This window comes from Typopeltis vanoorti, chromosome 10 (assembly GCF_054136105.1).
Source record: "Typopeltis vanoorti isolate ZY-2024b chromosome 10, IOZ_Tvanoo_1.0, whole genome shotgun sequence".
NCBI lineage: Eukaryota > Metazoa > Arthropoda > Arachnida > Uropygi > Thelyphonidae > Typopeltis > Typopeltis vanoorti.
In genome coordinates, this window is record NC_143558.1 from 43,917,053 (window position 1) to 43,938,208 (window position 21,156).

Here is a 21,156-nt window from a genome sequence, read left to right on the forward strand (position 1 = left end):
TAGTCTTACAAATCTAGGAAGAAGAGGTCTTCAATAAGGCTAGGCACTTTATCTACAGTGGTTTAAAGAGAGACTAGACCTCCAAGGATGTTATATGACGAAATGAAAATATTCAAACAGACGAGGAAATACAATCAACTCTCACTATCGTAAACTCATAGGGAACCACAGAACAGTTTATTATAGTGAATTTAGTTTAGAAACTTTGGTTAGGACTTCTCAGTATTTAAATGTGGTTCCCATCTATGAAAGGTTATTAGTGAATGAAAATAGTTCTTGAATAGTCTTACAAATCTAGGAAGAAGAGGTCTTCAATAAGGCTAAGCACTTTATCTACAGTGGTTTAAAGAGAGACTAGACCTCCAAGGATGTCAGATAATGAAATGAAAATATTCAAACAGACATGGAAATACAATGAACTCTAACTATCGTAAACTCATAGGGAACCACAGGAACAGTTTATTATAGTGAATTTAGTTTAGAAGTTTTGGTTAGGACTTCTCAGTATTTAAATGTGGTTCCCATCTATGAAAGGTTATTAGTAAACCTAAAGTGCATTTGTACCATGGATGGGCTAAGGATTTTTTTCATTTTTATCAGTTTTATATATTTTTTGTAATTTTATTTATTTTTACAGTTTGGAAACCCTGTTCTAGAGACCAAACATGGAACTTCTTCAAGCCATTTCAGGCCTCCAATAAATAGGGAGGTGGTCTCACACTGAATAATGAAATTAATTTACCACCTAAAGTTTGTTACAATGGTCTTTACTATAGTGAAAAGTTGTCTGTACTTTGCCCATTTTGTTCAGTTTCTGAATAATAAAAAAAAAAAAAAAAGTTTTCTTGATGAAGTAATCAGAGTATCTAATCTGGTTCTTCAGCAATCAAGATGTTTGGATAAAGTAGCCTAAAGCATACACTGTCAGCTATGGATCTTAGAGGAATGTCATTCTTAGGGATTTTGGACAGGCCACATAATCTTGAAGTTGGAGGTTTAAAAGACCAAGTATAAAAAGATGAACAGACAGAAAAAAAGAACTTAATTTTCTGCTCAGTCAGTCTGTTTTTAAAGAGGATTCAAGGAGCACTCCAGAAGCTGCCATTTTTGGATCCTCCACCAGCAAAATCCGAACACTGATTATAGTAGAGACTGTTTCTAATCCATTCACTGGAAATCTCTTCCCTACTCAAAAGTCATCACATTAGAGTCGTCTATAAGACTATTAAAACCAATATATTATATAGCTTTCTTCATTCTCCAAAAGGCAGCAATTCCCTACATAAACATCTGGGTGTTTGCAGAATTCCATGCTTTTATGGTCTCCCTTACATAGGTTAAATATGCAAAAGTTTTGAAATAAGAAAAACGGTGCATATTAGCAACATGGCATACAGTAGGGAAGAAAAACTGGGAGTTGCTCATCATTCTTTCAACACAAATCACGCCACTGAACGGGATAAAGCCACCATGCCCTATCTTGAAGAAGACTTCCTTTCGTAAGAAATCAAAGAATCCACTACTGTCATTCACTCACATACAGCTCCCTGAACAAAAACCAAGGACTTATGTTAAGTGATGTCTGGAAGTCATTAATTAGGTATTTCAACATATCTGAGTTCAATTTTTCAAACAATTAACTTCACGCAATCCTAGAATTCAGGTGATTGATAGATGCCACACATCACTGGCTCCTTCATTCTTTGATTGTTCATACTCAAAACAGTTCATCTGAGACATTTATTGAACATGTAATCTTTACTTAACCACCATGAAGAAGCCACTGGTCCTTAGTGTGCAACTGGTTGTGTACATATCGTATTGTTATTAGAGTTAGCTAATAAACCCAATTCTTATATCAAGGATAAGTCATTCCTAAGTAATTTACTCACTTTTTTTTATAATAGCAGCAGTTCAGTCACATAAAGTCCACAATGTTACTGATAAATCTGGCAAGGGCATTTGACAAGATACCACATGGAACAATGGGATGGATATGAATCTAATGATATGGATACAAGAATGGTTGATGAACAGATACCAGAGAATACTATGGAGGAGCAGAATCCAGATGACTAGCAATGCACCACAGAGCTTGCTTGGAGTACTGTTTATGTACATCAATGATATATAGAAATGACTTGAAAGGAAATATTCAATTGTTTGCTGATGATGCAAAATTGGGTATATAATAGTTAATCAAGATATAGAGAACCTGCAAATTGATTTAACTGGGCTACCAGTATAAGCAAAAGACAATGGATGCCAGGAGAATATAAAGTTGTAGAAAGTTTTTTCCACTTGGTTATACTATAAATTAAAGATGGAGAAATTATATTCAAATTCGATAATGCAAACAAATTGAAGAAATGCAGGAATCATGATACAAAGACTAGTAAGAAGGTGTTATGCCTTTTGACTACTTGTATATGGAAATATGACTTGGCATTACTTCAACCTTGGTATCACTTCTGAGTCTGGTTCTCACTGATGAGACCTCAATAAAGGTCAAAACCCTGGGTGGTGGCCATTCCCATAATGCATAGTATTATATATGTCTGTAAGGATATGTGCACTGCATCATGGGATACTAAGGCAAACTGATTGTGAAGTCATTAGCCTCTATATACAAGTAGTCCACTCATGAAGTTACTTTGCAAGTGGGTTACTTGTATATAGGGACTGGTCTTGGGAAATGACGTGGTTGAGAGGATCCAGAGGAAAATAACAAAGATAGTGAATGGTTTGGGGAATACTATCTATGAAGATAGATTGAGAGTTTGTGGGATGAAGAAGTTGGATGATGGCAGAAAAGAAAGAATGTGATAGGCAGTTAAGTTTCTAAAGGGGTTTTATGGGATAATGTAGAAGAAATTTTTCAACACTTCAAACACTGGCTAGAAGTGCAAAAGAAGAGGTCATCCCTGGAGAGTAATAGTGATGAATGAGCAAAATGGATTGCCTGAGTCTGTTGAGGAATGCAATCAAGAAAAAGTACAACAGGAATTGTGTGGATAGTGTGGGTCTTCTGCAATGAGTTTTCACACTTACTGGAGATTCTCATGCAGCAATAAAAATAATAAATATTAATAGATTATTTTAGATTCCCATGATACAAAGACCAGAAGTAAGCAGAGGCATATAAATGATGAGAAAGAACAGTTATTTTGGAGAATTTGAAGTCATATTGAATGGATAATTGCTATTATTACATATCTGAAAGAGATTTACAAGAAACGTTTACTATATAGTTGACTCTCACTACAGCAAACTTTGTAGGGATAACATAGTTTACTATAGTGAATTTCTTTTATCACAGTATTGTAACTATGGATCCCTGGTTGGGACATTTCAGCAGTTTGCTGTACTCAGTGAATTTGTCATAGTGGTGTTTGTTATGGTTAAGATCAATTGTATTTATGTAAAGAAAAAACAAGTAGCTTAAAACTCAGTATACAGGTTAGCATCTATTGAATGAAAGAACATAAATAGTAATTTATGACTTAACTAACCAAACCTTATTCTATACTGACTTAATCACCATACTGGTCTTGACATGTTTACATTTCAATAATTAAATGGTTGTGAAGTGCTCACTGATAGTGAAATAACAATTGGATACAAAACATAAATTAATTGATGTGTCCAATCCATATGGATATTTGGGTGTTTAAAAACTACACAAAGGATATGTTTGTTAAGTTGCTATCACCTAGTTAAGAAAGGTCCCTATCATTTTCACAAAGGAACCAGGATGAACAGATAAGTCAGCTACTGGAACAATGCTAAATTCAACAGAACTGAAGACTAAACAGGTGAGATACAATAAATAGTAACTATAAGATAATTTATTTAGAAAACAGTGACCAGGAAAAGGAAGGATCAGCTTAACTATAACATTCAAAACTAAATCTAAATATAAACTCCAAAAGACAACCATTTATGCTGAATTTAAGGAGATTTTAATTAATGAATTTTCTAAGAAGGGAAAACTAGGTCTTAATCTTTGGAAAATTCATTCTTGTGTTCAGACTAATAAGGAATCTGTTCGTTAATTTTTTGATAAATTGACAAATTTATTGTTTAGATTTTAGAACTGGTGAATCTGATTCTGAATATGTTAAGAGAATGCTTTTGTTTCAGTTTAGAAATAGTTTGAAATCTGAACTGAAAAGAGCTGTTTATCAGCCTAGTGTTACAAGTATTGAAAAAGGACTGCAAGTTGCTTAAACAGAAGAGTCATTAATTCAGAGTCTAAATCCTAATTTACCAAGGTTTATTCAAGTCACTGATGACATGAATAATCCTGAAAGCAACAAAATAAATTAAATCAGAAAAACTTTACAGACTAGTTTTGATAATAAGATTTCACAGAAAAATGATTTTAATAAAAAAAAAAAATTAAAAGCTTAAAAAAACTTTTTAGAAAATAGATGATAAAATTTTAGCTGTTATTAACACGTTTGCTGCCACGCTACTCAGTCATAGTTTGTTCCCGCACGCCAAGCGCTTTCGCGTCTTCAAGGTCACTACGAGTAATCTCGTAGCTGGCTTATCAGATAGAATTTTGTTTCATACGCCAACTACGAGTAATCTTGTATCACTTCCATCTATATATTACATGTGCTGACGCCAGTGTTTATTGCATCTAGTTCAGTTTTAGTTTCTAGTCTCTAAGACCCTTCAATTTCGCCATGGCCAGTAAAAGAAAACTTACTGATATAGAAGTAGAAGCTTATGCTAATATGAGCGATGATGAATTTCATGAAATATTTGGTTCCGATTCCGAAGATGATCCTACAGACGACTCTAGCGGTTACTCCGATGATGAAGAAACTTTTGAAGATGAAGTTAGCAACCAGCCAAATACATCAACTTATTGAGAAAATTCAGAAGAGCCCCCACAATTTGACTTTGTTGAAACTGCAGGTTTTAAAATTGACACTGGAAATTTCAGTATCAAAAGGTTAGTTGAACTTTTATGAAGATTTTCTCACAATTTTAGTAGAACAAACCAATTTAAATAGATTTTAATAGTTTTAAATTGATTTACAAATTACGTGTTATACTACGGATTACCTCGCGCTTGGCACAGGAGGTTGGTAATCGACATATGAGTATACTCGTAGTTGGCGTGTGAAGCTCATATACGAACTACGAGTATACTCGTAGTTGGCATCTGAGGCACATACACAATATACTATATTTTAGTTGAAATTATTTCCCTTCTACCAAGCCCCCAGACATGCTCTCTGCTTTATTCAGAATCCAAGGGTCCAAATTAAGGTAATTATACAAAGGGATAACTCGTGTTTGGCATAGGAGGTCGGTAAATCGACATACGAGTATACTCGTAGTTGGTTTGTGAAGCTCATATACGAACTACGAGTATACTCGTAGTTGGCAGCGAACGTGTTAAAACACATAATGAAATTTTAAAGTATAATCTAAATATTCAGTCTTAATCACCTGTATACAGTAAAGAATCTAATGAAGGTTTAAATGTAAGGATCATACCCAAGAACAACATTTGAGTAAGAGAAAAAAAAAGTTATTTTACATGTTCAGAAGAGGCCACTCATAAGGACCATTCTTCTAAAAAAGCACAGAATCCATGAATACTGTTCAGGTTGCATTATACGTAAAAAAAAGAAAGCTTTTTCGAGCTCTGTTAGCTCTCTTTGTAAGACTATCGGTACTCTAGATGCAATCAATAGAGAATCACTAAATTTGATCTGCATAGCACACTTTTAGACACAGGCAATCATGTTTTGACTGTTGCCAGGCAATTCTTTTTTGCTCTAAAAGTTGGATACACATATAAATCTAAGGGATATTTTTAATCAGAAGTTGCCTGCTACTCATCTCTACAGAAATATTTTTTCCTCATTTTTCTCTTACTGTAACACATGAATAATCAGTTTTGAATGCTATATCCAGTAACATATTTCATGTTGTCTTAGAAGAGGTAATTTTATTTTTGCACAGATATTCCTGTAATTATTTGTTTGGAATAATTTTACTGCATGGAACTGAATTTTATAAGGAGTCCTGCAAGTGTTTTTTCTGAAACATCAAGAATACTGCCCTCCTACTTACTAAGGATGAAACTAATGTATGTCATCTGATATCTGATGAATGAAAGGTTGCATAGAGAACAAGAGCCTGATGCTTTATGTAAAAGACTATTTTAACACCAATGTTAATACATTACCTTTTATGTTCTTAAAAAGGTCTCCAAATGAAATTTGAGATAATTTCATTAGGATTGCTTAGTAGGTTGATCCCTTTTGGGGACCTATATACATAATAAGCTAGGGAGGATTGATTCCTAATGATTTTGTACGTTTCGATCCAGCCAGGTTATTTCTAAGGAATGGTCTGTATAAAAGATAAGAATGTAAGTTCTAATTATATGATGAAATTTGCTATAACTACTGCAGTCTAAAACCTAACATGTTGTATTACTGGGGCATGCCTGCATTCTATTTCAAATTACTAGTTTGTATCTTAGGATTATTTCTGTTCTTAATGCATTTGTATTGTGATAAAAGCACAATTTAGTTGTAATTTTTTCATTTGTATAGTTGAGCACTGCTTATGCACAGTACATAATATTTATATGAAGCACTAATTTTTCATGAAGTGGATTCATTTGATTTTAAGTCAGTGTGTCCAAAACAAGAAGTATAATTTAATGCTTAGATGTGTTTAAAATGCATAAGTTAAAAGACAGTTCACTGAAGGTGCGAGTTTTTACTGCTTTTAAGCAAAGCACAAGGATAATACCACATAATGGCAGCAATTTCTTTTACTTCATGACTGACATGGAAACTGGAAGTGCTATGCACACTGGCACACATGCAAGTGAACAAATACAGTAATGAGTAAACAGCTGAGAGACAAAGATATTTAAATGTTTTAGCTGTTATGTTACAAAGGTAACTGGAATAGTTGTGAAAGAAAGGAACTTGATACATATAGTTTTTTTTTTTTTTTTAATATAGAGGAAGAAAGATTTAATGGATATTAAAAGTTCCATTAAAACAGTAACGACTGCATCTGTTTTTTGGAGAATATAAATGGAAGTAAAATTTAAAGTGTTTGATCGTGTTTCCTTGGAAATCTTTCATATAGGAAGAAGAAAGTAGGAACAGGAATATTTTATCGAAGAATGCAAGTGTATTCAAAATAGAGGATTTTATTATCGAAATCTAAACTCTCATATCTCTTACTGTAAATAGCAATTCTAAAGTTACCAAGATTTTCCAGAAAAAGAATTGCTTTGGCCAAAGAGTTAAAATCAGTTCCTTCAACTTTTACTTGAAATACAGATGAATTTAAGAATATGCTATTCTACATTGTCATGGTCAAGTGATTTGACCTAATTCATGCTAAGATAGGAAAGTTAATCCTGTCTGCACAGTTGCTATCATCTATAAAAATTGAATAAAACTTCATAAGAATTAGAGGAATTCCCTGGTGTAAAAAAGTAACTGTTCCATGTAAGATTTAGACAAGCATACTTGAGAAGGTTTAAAAAGAAGTGTTGAAATAAAACATGGAGAAGAACAAGCTGGGTTCATGCTGAAGAGAAGTTGACAAGATCAGATTTTTATTTCAAGACACAATTGAGAAAGTGTGGGAACAAGGATGTATAATTTCAAGAGAAAAGCTGTTCAGAATACTACAATTACATAGTGTATGTGTGGTAATATATTATACTCCATGACAATGATAACTTTGTTTGTCTGACAACATAGTTCTGATATTTTCTTATAAATTGCAATGTCATCATTAATTTTCTGATATGCACCTTCAAGGGTATACAGAATACTATGGCAGTACTACAAGTTTCAATGATTATTAATATCCTATCAATAATTTTCCTTCAAATTAGTCTATCACTTATTTCTGTCTTCTATGGTTTTAACTGCATCAATCCATATAAATCTTGAGTCTTTTTCATGCCATCAAACACCTGTTCAACTAACCTTTCCTTTCTTATTCTGTTTAAGTGACTATACACACTAGATTAGTTCTGCTCTTGCATTCTTGAATGCTAACAATATCCTTCTTAATATCTTCATGTTTAAAAATGATTTTGCCATTGATGCCATCTATCCACTCCACTGAATTTTCATATCTTTGGTCTCCAATCTCTGATCAACTGTTTTAATTTTTCTGTTTTACTTCTATCCCAGCTCTCAGATCTATAAGTTAAAACTGGAATAATTCAGAATTTAAATGTTGTCACCAGTTTTTCTGTCTTCTCACTGAAAGAAGCTCATGAGATACTGAGCAAAATATATAGGAGTAGTATATTATATTTAGTTTTCTTTTACATGTGTGAAGCTGTTATTCAAAAAAATATCATCAAATCCCTGACATATACCCTCATGGGTGTGCAGGATCTTATGATATTACATGAAAAGTTACATCATTACTAACTTCCTATAAACAATTTTCTGCCAGATTAGCCTGTTATCTATCAACATTCCAATATTATCAGATCTTACTTTTCTTTTAAGGTTACATGGTGGTCAGCATTCATAGTGAAGAATTTATGGAGACAAAAAAAAACGTGTTTTTTGTCTCCAAATTCTTCACTATGAATTATTAGATCTTACATGTCTGTCTTCTAAGGCACTTTTTATTGTATCAATCCACCTACATCTTGGTCTTCCTCAGGGTCTTTTTTCTGCCATCAAATAAATATAGTATGTCTAATGCACATACCTCTATTAAACAACTAGAGGTATGTGCATTAGACATAATATGCACATACCTCTAGTTGTTTAATAGACCACTAGTAATATACCACTACTTGGGCATTCTATCTAATTTCTCTCTTATTCTATGTTAATTTATTCAACTGCCTCCCCACCATATCAGCATTGCTTATTTTATTGTCTATTTCCATATTTAATTTGCCAGCTTAACTATAAAAACTGTGCTTAAATAGCATAAATATTTTAATTGTTGCATAGACTCTCAATTGAGAATAGTTGTGTTCCATGTTCCAGCTTGTTTTTATAATTTTGGTACTTTTTATTTCTAATTTTCATGCCAAATTTGTTAGAGCTTTTATTCAATTTAGTTAAAGAATCCTGGAGACTTGACTTGTTTAATAGTGCATTACCCATAAAGTAAAAAGATAAGTCTGCTTCTGATATCAGGTTTAAGCCACTTACTTTTGTAATGTGATCCATATAGATTGATGAATAAGAATGGAGATAGTGTGTACCTTTGGCTCATAACTGATTTTACATCAAATCACCTTCTGTATTTCTTTCAATTCTAACTGTTTACAACTTAAATACAATGTGTTGCTCTGCATAATGTTCCATTTACCTCATATAACTATAGTGTTCTGAACAGCATATGTTGGTGCCTTGTCCTTTTATCAGATCTAAAAAACTTAAATGGAAATATAACAATTTTTAAAAACTTAAAAATTGTTATATTTCCACAGTTTCTCAATTATTTGTTATAAAGGGAAAATCTGATCTTGACAACCTCTATTTAGCATGAACCCAGTTTGTTCTTCTCCAAGTTTCTCTTCAACAATTTTTCTTAATTTTTCTCAATTATCCTTGCATAAATCTTACCTGGAACATTTCACCAGAACTTCCACTTTAATTCCCAAATTCAGTTTTTATAGCTGGAAACTATGAGAGCTCTACTCCAATCATATCAAATTCGATCATCTGAAACCAAGACTTCTGAATTATGCAGCACAGCCCAAATTTGAGTATTTCTGTAGAAAGTCTTTTTCACTTGGCTATAAATTAAATTAAACTCGTCAAGAAATTATATTCTTGTTTAATGCTTTATCCCAGTGTAAGTAAACAAAGTTTGGCACAAAGTATCTTCATGACCAGGCTACTTATAGAGGGAAATGACTTCACATTAATTGCCTTAGTATCCTATAATGCAAAGAACACATCCTTTTGGACATATATAATGCTATGCATTATGGGATATTATTATTATGGCATACTATCTCTTCTGGGCCTGGCTCCCAGTGATGAGTTATCCTTGTAGATAACTTTGCTACATGCCTGCCAGTTGAATCAATGTTTTCATCAGAGTTTGTTACTGAGACTTTGAGGTTTAGTTCTTGAACTTCTTCATTTTTTCTTGAATAGTTTCATTTTATTTGTCTATAGTTTAGAATAGTTTTGTATACTTGAGTCTATTCACCTGTAAAAGCTGCTCACCTTTTCAAAGTTTTAAAAAAGAATTTTAAAAAGAATTAATTCTTTTTAAAACTTTCTTACATACTGTTCTTTTCAATGTGATATTTTTTTATCCTACTTAACACTAAGTGATTATCAGTTCCAATTTCAAATCAGTCCTCCGTATGCACTTGTATCATGAACCAGCATAAAAATATTGCTCTCAACAATAACAGTCAATTAAAGGCTTCTCTTGTCTTTTCTTCATGTGACAGTGTGCACATCTTTATGTTGGAATATGGTGTTAGTGACACCATGTTCCATCATACAGCAGGTACTCACTATTATTACCTTTACCCTAAATTTTCCCAAGACATTTCTATATGCACAGGATTTGTTTCTTGCTCTGCTCTTCAGATCTTGAACAAAGATTAGCATTTCCATTTTCTTTATGACAGCTGCCTTCTCTAATGACTTGAAAAATTCCTCCACTTCTTCCTTAGGAGATCATACACACAAATAAGTTTCATTGTCCAATTCTTCCCATTTTGAAGCTTGTCCATATAACTCAAGAAGTTTATCTTCATATCTGGTATCGAATGATATTGCTGCTCCTTCCTTTCATTTTTCCTTATTACCTAAATATAAACATCCTACATTTATTTATTATTTAGCTGGATTTCACCTGTTTTAGATTCTTTTATGTCTCAGTCATACTAATTCTGTCCTAAGAACTAAAAACGTACAAATTAGTACTTTTCTAATTCTTCTAGTAGTTTGACTTTTCTTTGTTGTTGATATTTCATATGCTGATAGTGCCTATCTTCAATTCTGATGCTGAAGTTTGTTCTACAGTATGGTGAGAGAAAAAAAAAAAACGTACTGAACAAATATAATGATATATATTATGTAGTTAATGGGTGTGAAATTTCAGTACTGTTTTTTTTTTTTTTTTTTTTTGTGCCATACCATGGTAGCTGATTTTTTACTGTTCACCTTTGTTCCCTAATAAAAATAATGGGGACATTGCTTAAGGGGTGCTTAAGGGTCAAAGCTGTATAACTGAGAGGAGACCTCCACATAGCCTTTAAAGGAATGCGGAGAACCGACCAGGGCTTCTGACCTAATGTAAAATCCTCACCTTCTCGTGGTGCACCCTGTTGGGTATCTACTTTGATACTGAACGAACGAGGATGGGCTGGCAATTTGGGATTTAGCCGACCAAATTGTATTCTTATTGGTTAAACCAAAATAAAAAATGATGGTACAACATGACAAAATTTCATGCCGGCTGGGGCGTCGCCCGGTTAAACAAGGCCCCCGTTGTTTTCGCCAGGGAACCAGGGCGAACAGCGAAAAGTCAGCTACTGGAACAAATCTGAAAACAAACCCCAACTCAACATCACCAGAGTTAAAGATCGGTACTATCAACATAAGAAGCCTGAATGGCAAAGAAATGGAGCTTGCTGAGGAATTAGATAAGTACCAGATCGACATAATAGGGGTGACTGAAACAAAAAAGACCAAAACTGGTGAGATCTTTCTGAGCAATAAATACAAAATGCTTTTTCAGGCAATAACAATCAAGGAAAAGAAGGAGTAGCCATAGTATTCAACACAAAATACGAGGCTAATCTTCTTGAATGGCAGTCAGTCTCAAGTAGAGTAATGTGGGCAAATATGAGAATGGGGAACTGGACAATGAGACTTATTTGTGCCTATGGTCCCACAGAAGGTTCTACTAAGGTAGAAGTGGAGGAATTTTTTGAGGCTTTAGAAAAAGCAACTGACACAATGAAAAAGGAAAAGTTGGTCCTTGTTGAGGATCTAAATAGTAGAGTAGGAAATGATTGTGAGACATACAAAAATATTTTGGGAAAATTTGGAGAAAAGAGCAAAGCTAATAATAATGGCAAATATCTGTTGGATTTCTGCTCAGGACATGGACTGGTTATTACTAACACCATGTTCCAACATAAAAATGTGCACAAATTCACATGGAGAGAACGCTAGGAATAAGAAAAGTCTCATTGACTATGTTATTGTTGATAGTGATGTTTTCTCCCTGGTGCAGGACACCAGAGTGTACAGAGGATTTGAAATTGGAAGTGATCACTATTTAGTCTTGAGCAGGATAAAATTGAATTTCATATTGAAAAGAATAACATGTAAGAAAGTTTTAAAGCGAATAAAAGTTGAGCAGCTCTCAGATGTAAACTGTAGACTAAAATACAGAAATATTATTGAAAAGAAAATGAAAGAGTTTGAGAACAGGAATCAAACCTTGGAGATTCAGTGGCAAACTCTGAAGGAAACATTGATTGATTCTGCCAGAGAGGCATGTGGTGAGGTTGTGTGCAAAGATAAAAAAATCAGAACTCCCTGGTGGACACAGGAAGTTAAAGAGGCAGTGAAGGAAAAGAAGAAAGCATATCAAAAGTTCCTGGCAAATAAGTCAGCTTTTACTCTTACAGAATACAGAGACAAGTGTAAGAAAGCTAAACAGTGTGTAAAACTAGCTAAACAAAAGTCATGGGAGGACTTTGGCAAGAATATAGAAAATAAATATGAAGAAGGTGGCAAAATATTCTGGAGGTTGTTGAAGAAGCTTAGGAATGGAGGAAAGAGTGCTGTAAAAGGAATTAGAGATGATAAAGGTGAAATGAAAACAGGAGAAAAAGATATCCTTGAAGTATGGAGTAATTACTTTGAAAAACTGCTAAATGAAACAAGCAGTGATGACAGCACAGTGATAAAAAACACTGACCAGGCATGCAGTCAGGAATACATATCCATACTTGAAGTAGAAAAAGCCATCAAAGGCTTGAAATGTGGAAAGGCAGCAGGAGTAGATGATATTCGACCAGAAATGCTGAAGTATGGTGGTATAAGAGTCTTACAGTGGCTGCACTGCATAGTTCAGAAAGCCTGGACAGAGGGACGAATTCCCGATGATTGGAGTAGAGCTCTCATAGTACCCATATATAAAAAGGGAAATAAAACTGAATGTGAGAATTACAGAGGTATTTCCCTACTGAGTGTTCCTGGCAAGATCTATGCAAGTATACTTGAGAAACGGTTGAGAAGAATTGTGGAAGAAAAGCTTGGTGAAGAAGAAGCTGGATTCAGGCCAAATAGAGGCTGTCAGGATCAGATCTTCACTTTACGACAAATAGTCGAGAAAGCATGGGAATATAACAAAGATCTGTATTTAAGTTTTGTCGATTTGGAAAAGGCATATGACAAGGTGCCAAGAGAGAAGCTATTCAATACGCTGCACTTATATGGTGTCAATGGGGCATTATATCAAGCAATACTTAGTCTTTATTTGAGTTGTGAGTCAGCAGTTAGAATTGAAGGAAGTACAGGAAGATGGTTTAATGTTAAATCTGGTGTGAGACAAGGATGTACATTATCCCCTCTGTTATTCATTATCTATATGGATCACATTATGAAGGAATGTGGTATTAAACCTGATATCAAAATTGGAGATGTTAATGTCAGCTCTTTGCTTTATGCGGATGATGTTATACTTCTAAATAAATCCGCTACAAGTCTGCAAGATTCTCTGACTAAATTGAATAGCTGTTGTAATAGATATGGTATGAAGGTCAGCAATAAAAAGACAAAGACAATGAAAATAGGCAGAATCATTGAAAATGTCAACTGTGTTGTGAATGGAGAACCTGTGGAACAAGTAAAACATTTCAGCTACTTAGGCACAATTTTTACTGAAGATGGTAAACTAAATATAGAAATAGACAACAGAATCAGCAAAGCTGGTATCGTGGGAAGTCAATTGAATAAATTCATATGGAATAAGAAAGAAATTAGTCGGAACACTAAATTAGCTGTATACAAGACTGTGTTCAAACCAATTTTAACTTATGGATCTGAGAGCTGGGTCAGAAGTAAAACACTTGACCAAAGACTAGAGACCGCAGATATGAGAGTCCTGAGAAAGATTAGAGGCGTGAACAGATGGCATCAATGGCAATATCATATTAAAAATGAGGATATTAGGAAAGAACTTGACATTGTCAGCATCCAGGAATGCGTTAGCAGAGCTAATCTCAGATGGTATGGTCACTTAAATAGAATGGGAGAGGAAAGATTAGCAAAACAAGTGTTCTCTGCCAGGTTGGCAGGAAAACGACCCAGAGGAAGACCAAGTTATAGGTGGATTGATACAGTAGAAAGTGCCTTAGACGATAGAAATATAAGATCTGATAATGTTGGAGTCTTGACAAGTAACAGACTGATTTGGAGGAAAATTGTAGATAGGAATTTAGTAATGATGTAATTTTTTCATGTAGTACTGTCATATCCTGTACACCCCTTGAGGGTACATGGCAGGAATTTGATGATGATGATGATGATGACATTGCTTAACCAGGTGATTTCCCAGCCCACATGAAATATCATCATTTTTGTGGTTTAAGCCAATATAGAATACAGTTTGTCACTTATGTACCAAATTTCTAGCCCATGCTCATTCATTCAGTATCCAGTGGATACCTACTAACAAGGTGCACCAATAATGAGCATTATGTCAAAAGCCCAAGTCAGTTTTCTGCATTTCTTAAATTATGTGTTGTCTTCTCCCAGTTATCTAGCTCTGATCCTTAAGCAACCCTAACTACATATGTTAAAACTGAAATTTAAAATTAGCCTGCATTCAAACCAGAAAAGCACAATATTTTTGTTCTTAAGAAGGTAATATATGCTACACTATACTACATTACTGAAATTATACTGTATAATTTCTTATACTGTATAATGCCGGTGGTTGGCTGATTGGTTAGCATAAGTTCAAATCCCACCACGGGCATTCATGTTTGTATGTCTGTGAAAATACTAATGATGGTGGTGGTCAGCAGTAGATGGTGTTGGTGTAGATAATGAGAGTAGTTGCAGTTGGTGGAGAGTTGTAGAGTAGGTGTCCTCCCTCGAAGAGTCTTGGGACTCCCTGGAGGTGTTACATAATAATAACTAAAAGCATATGAGGCACACAGGCCTTTTGATGACTTAATAAAGTTGGGCAGAATAAAAATATTAACAATAACTTCATTTCTTATCAATGGTAATAAAAAAGAGGAACTCCTAACCTGTCCCACTTTCAATGATCAGATTTCTATTTCTTCTTTCTCCAAGCACTTATATTGAGTAACTGATTAATCCTTTTGCAGTTAGGGAGATGTTATCCCCCCCCCCCCAAACACACACATGTGCACTTCATCCCAAGTCCATAACACCAACAGAACCTGGTTTCCAAACAAGTGTGCCAAAGCACTCCAAGATATAAAAAAAAAGAAAAATACTCTGCATGTGGCTTAAGTCAAAAGTGGAACTGTGCATTCCAACTATACTGCAGTTAACATCTGTAAAAAAAAAAATAATAAAAAAATAAAATTAAAAAAAAATCAAAAATACAAAGCTAAAAGGACAAACTACAGAAAACTTTTCTCCTGCTTATATGGCAGTTAAGACTTCTAGTCCCTCATCAAAACTATAAAGCACATCTGCCTTTCCATGCCTCCACTTCTCTCACATCAGATGGTACCACATTGTAATATCTTCCAAACATAAGGCAAGCCTCCTAGAATCAGTCTTCTATTCAAACTCTTATACAGACAAGACAAACCTCCTAGTATATCAAGAAAAAACAGCACACTGAATCCCTCCTCTGATAGTCCCTTGATACAGGTGAAGAAACCCCAATAGCTTGGACAACAAAATGTATCTGATCCCAAACAGTATCTCCTCAAGCTGTGCTCAAAAATTAACAACCACCCATTCCATATTGTCTTTACAAGTTTTATGCTCACCAGATGCTGTTGAATAGATATAATCAACCATCCTAAAAAAAATTAATAATTTACTAAAAAAACGAGGACACATCAATGCGTAGTCTTCTTTCTCCCACACTAGCTAACTACCTTCATAGAAAGATTTGAGCAAAATGTATACTGAATAGCATCCTTCCTAAGCCGTCCTTATGGTACAAGATATGTTGATGATGTTTTTGTGGTTCAACACGGGTCCCCGTACAGACTCACAAGAGTTTGTCAATAAGATCAACAACCTCCACCATCATATCCAGTTCACTCTTGGGTGAGAAGAGAACCAGATTGCCTTTTTAGATCTCCTATTACTTTGTCAACCAGAGGGTGGCCTTACTTCTTAGTATTCAGAAAGAAAACACAACATGCTGAACTTTGCATTCATTCTCTTTTGCACCATCATAATTGTCAAAAATCTGGCACCATTTAGTACATCAAGTACACTCTCTTTGCTCCACTGAATTACTGCTCTTCCAAGAAATAAATCACATTAAGTCCACCTTCCTTACTAATTATTTTACCAAATCATATGTTGACAATATAATGAACAGTTATAAAGTTTCATTGTCATCTGCCTCTCATTGAAATAGTGGTACAGAGGTAGTCCATCATGTCTCCACTCCCTATGCTAAAGCATCTCAGTATATATAGCCAAACTACTTAGATATGTTGGCCTACAAGTATCCTTCCATCCTGTCAACAAGATATCTATTTTTCTAGAGCCTAGAAAAATAGCTATCTTGTTGATAGGATGAAGATAAACATCTGCCTTTAGACCACCCTGGAATATACCAAATTCCTTGCCAGTGTGGTTTATCACATTTTGGCCAAACAGGTAGATCTGCAGCCACATGTGATGAACATTTAGAGTACATTAAGTTCCATGAGCCAGAGGAATCAGGACTTGTGGAGTATGCTATCACCACCATACACAAGTTCTTTGAAAGAAAATTAAAGTTCTCTATATAAATAATAATCTCTTGGAACATTTATAAAAAGAAGATTGTGAGACCTTGCTACACTGACTGAATCTAAATAGAAATGAACAATTAAATTATTTCACTTAGGGGAAATAGTTTTTCTTCGCAAATTCCAGAATTAACTTAAATTTAATTATCTATATATATTCACACTTTTCATACAATCAACAGTTATTTTGACAATGATACTCTATCTTATAAGAAAATAACAGTTGCCATAAGACAATATTACATATATTTATTTATTTATTTTATTTTTTAATCCTTTTAAAGTTATTTTTACTAGATATATACTATTTATATCTTTTACTAGATATATTCTTAATATAATTAGACCATGATGCTCTACATTATGTACGTGCAGTTGGCACGTGTCATTATTCAATATACTGGTTTCTGTTCTTGTCGTTTAATTTGAAAGTCATGCTGAAGATGCCCTTGATACTAGATTAAAAATTTATTCTAATAAGAATATATACATAACATAAATCCATTTTATGTTATATATTAATCATCATGTCTTGCATTCCTATACATCATGTTATTTCATCCTAAATTAAAAAAGTGCTAAAAGTCAACCATCAAACATCATCCCATTTCCATTACCTCAGTTCCCTGTAAAATGATGGAAAATGTCACAAACAAGCAAATTCTCTATCACCTGAAGGCTCATGTCAGTCGCCTACTTCATATTATGGTAGATAGTTTTCTTTCTTCAGTTAATTCATGACACCAGTGTGGATCCCATCATTTTGGTTCCAGATCAGATGCAGCAAACTTATCATCTTTGGGCACAAGTCATGGAAATGGCTGGAAAAATTCATATGGTCATAGAACACTTGATCAGGTCTGGCACAGAAGTATATATTTACCATCTTTTTTGTTTCATTCCAATCTGCAAATGGTTGTCAATTTCCTCTATGGTGGTGTCCCAGTACATGTCGTGGTAGATAGTTTCCTTTCTTCTGATTTCTCACAAATGCTGGATCAGTCCATGGCTCTGAACTTGACTCACACTCTTCCTTCTATATGTTAATGATTTTCTCTCACTAACCTCAAATTCAATCCATAATTTTGCTAATGAAAATATATGCCAGTCCTCTTTATTTGACAAACCTTGTAGTACTGTTTTTAATGGGAATCCCACCCACAAAAAAGCTGTGAACCACCTGTTGTACATATTAGTAGTAGCATGAGTGGGCTAATGGTCAGATAATCCAGAAAGTCTGCTCTAGAGACCAAACATGGAACTGTTTTCAAGCCATTTCAGACCTCCAATAAGCTGGCCTACTGGAGACCTAACACGATAAATGGTCCAAGCTTGAAAATTTTTCATACCAATGTATGAAAAATTACTCATCTTGCTATTGTGGGATGAGGTGGGGCCAACTTAGTAAATTTCAATACTATCAAAATTCAGTCCATTATTTCTATGTAAAATAAATTTCACTTTACCACCTTATCTTTCAAAAGATCCTGATATCCTATAAAGATGAGATATTTTGTCAAATTACATCTCTAGCCTTTCCTCGAATAAACATTACACTGATAGTCTGTAAAAATTTTTGTATTGGCTGTTCAAGAGATTTCTTCTCAGTGCAAATCTAACTCTACATGAATCCAAAGTTCATTCAGCACCTCCCACAAAACACTTCATGCTATGCAGAAGAGGGCAACATCCCACTTAACAAATGTCCTCTCTCTCTCTCTCTCTCTCATAACTACTAATTTTTTTCTCATAATTTCTGCTATACTGCTGCTCCAATAATGCTTTTCCAAGCAGATAAAAACATGATTAGCTGTTTGTTAACATCTACAGTTCAGTGTTGTATTTAATAAACCCATTTTCCATACCTCACTCACTTTTTGAAGATGCCCTTTGGCTGGAAAGAAATGGGTTTGAATCCCATCTAGGATGCAAGAACCTTTATTCAGATTTTTAACTGAAGGCAAGTTAGCCAGCTCATGCAAAGGTGGAAGGGTTTTTCTTCCCAGAAATTCAGGTTTTTCACACCACAAAACAGGCCAACTGGTCAGAAGAACACATGCAACTGACATCCATAATATACTATGCAAATAGGATTAACTACCCTATCAGAGCATTAAGTAGGTTTTCAAAAATACTTGGAAGTCAAGTTACTTGGACAAGACAGGCCATTGAGCCTAACACACAATGGGAAAATGGGAATGGAACTTCTCATCCTACTTTTTCATTTCATCTTTGTTCTATGGAACAGCATTTTGATTTCCTCTTACTGTTTTCCACAGGGTAAGAGGCTACAACTCCAGCTATTCAAAAAACACACATGTGGAATTTGAAAGTTTTTTCACTTGGTTATACCATAAATTAAAGAAGCCAAGAAATTATATTCTCCATTTCATTCTTTATCTAAGTGAAAGCAAACAAAGTTTGCGTGTGAAGTAACTTCACGACTGGGCTACTTGTATATAGAGACTAATGACTTCACATCAATTGCTTTAGTATCCCATAATGCAAAGCACATATTCTTATGGACAAGTACAATGCTATGCATTAATGGGAAGGGCCACTACCCAGACCAGTTTCAATCTTTATTGAGGTCTGATCAGCAGGAGCCAGACCCAGAAGTGACAGGATTGAAGTAATGCTGAAGTCATATTTCCATATACAAGTCATCAAAAGGTGTCACACAGTATTACTAAAATACTGTGGATTAGAGAGAGATGTTGAAAGTTTTTAAAGGTCCAAACCAGTCTGGGTAGTGGCCCTTCCCATAATGCATAGCATTATACTTGTCCGTAAGGATATGTGCTTTGCATTATGGGATACTAAGGCAATTGATGTGAAGTCATTTACTTATATATAGAGGCTAATGGCTTCACATTAAATTCCAGTCGTGAAGTTACTTCACATGCAAACTTTGTTTGCATACACTTGGATAACGGATGACATCGAGAATATAATTTCTTGGCATCTTTAATTTACACATGTGGATTTCATTTAGAAAAATAAATAAATAAAGATAATTATAAATAATATCAATAATGCCGTGAATACTTCTATTTACACTTGATAAAATAGCTAAAACAAATATATAGCGCACTTTATTTATCATTAATCTGAAGAAAGACTCACTGGACATAAAAATACAAATCTGTTTCCAAACAAATGGTCACATAAATAAAAGTTGCAGTAAACAACCGTATGTCTGTGTGTGTGTATATATATATACATACAAATTTAAAAAACTAAAATATTTTACCCAAGATATTTCTATATGTATATATAAATTAGGCACTTTTTAATAGATTTTACATCACAGTGTTGCTACTTTAACTGAGGATAGGCTATACATGTATAGTATAATAGCATTAAACAAAGTTCAGTTTTTTTGATTTTCCCCCCCCACCAAACAGAACTGCACTAGTACTCTCTATTCTGTGCAGATTCAACATTGCAGTGCTCATTGGTCCCATATTGACTAGCTAGTGCAGTTAGACTAGGTACTAAAGAATGGTGGAATATGGGGTTCATACCTCAACCCCCACACTAAGACCGTTCACCTTTTTGCGAAGAATGTCTAGTACTCGCTCCAATCTATAAGAAATTAATTTATATAAATGGATAATTAATAAGAAAAACAAATATTTAAGTAATCAAATTTTAAGTAATACAAGAAATGTTACAACAATTTCATTATCGGAATGGGCAGGTGTTTTTAAAAGGGAACAGTATTTCCAAAGTAGCTACTAATACTTTCATAGTAGCAACTACTGTGGGATATAAAATACAGTAATTTTGTTCTTATATTAATTCTACTTCACAGAGAATTATTATTATTATTATTAGACTTCCATGGAGTAAGAGACTCATCACAGGAGGTACACACTATCACACAAAGCTCATCAAACCATGTCTGAAACTCATTCTACATTCACAACACACTCAGACAATGCATTTCACACACTAACTGCTGACCATGAAAAGCACCTTCTCCTCGGTGCTTTGCTCACACCCTACGTACAGAATTTTCAAGGATGACCTCTTGTTCTATCCCCCCCCCTCCTTCATTATATGAAACATTTCTTCCATGTTAACCTGGTAACAATCCAGACCAATTTATGTCTAAATAATATCCCCCCCCCCCATCCTCCTCTTCCCATTATTCAAAA

General features: G+C 34.3%; 1 protein-coding gene across 1 annotated transcript in view; it reads right to left on the reverse strand.

Moving 5' to 3' along the window:
• Positions 1-20,066: 20,066 nt before the first annotated feature.
• Positions 20,067-21,156, reverse strand: part of LOC150102372 (uncharacterized) — a 211,795-nt gene continuing 210,705 nt past the window's right edge. Inside the window, exon 12 of the mRNA XM_090399565.1 lies at positions 20,067-20,581. Within this exon, the coding sequence (XP_090255691.1) occupies positions 20,515-20,581 (67 nt within the window). The 3' untranslated portion in view covers positions 20,067-20,514. The remainder of the gene's footprint in view (positions 20,582-21,156) is intronic.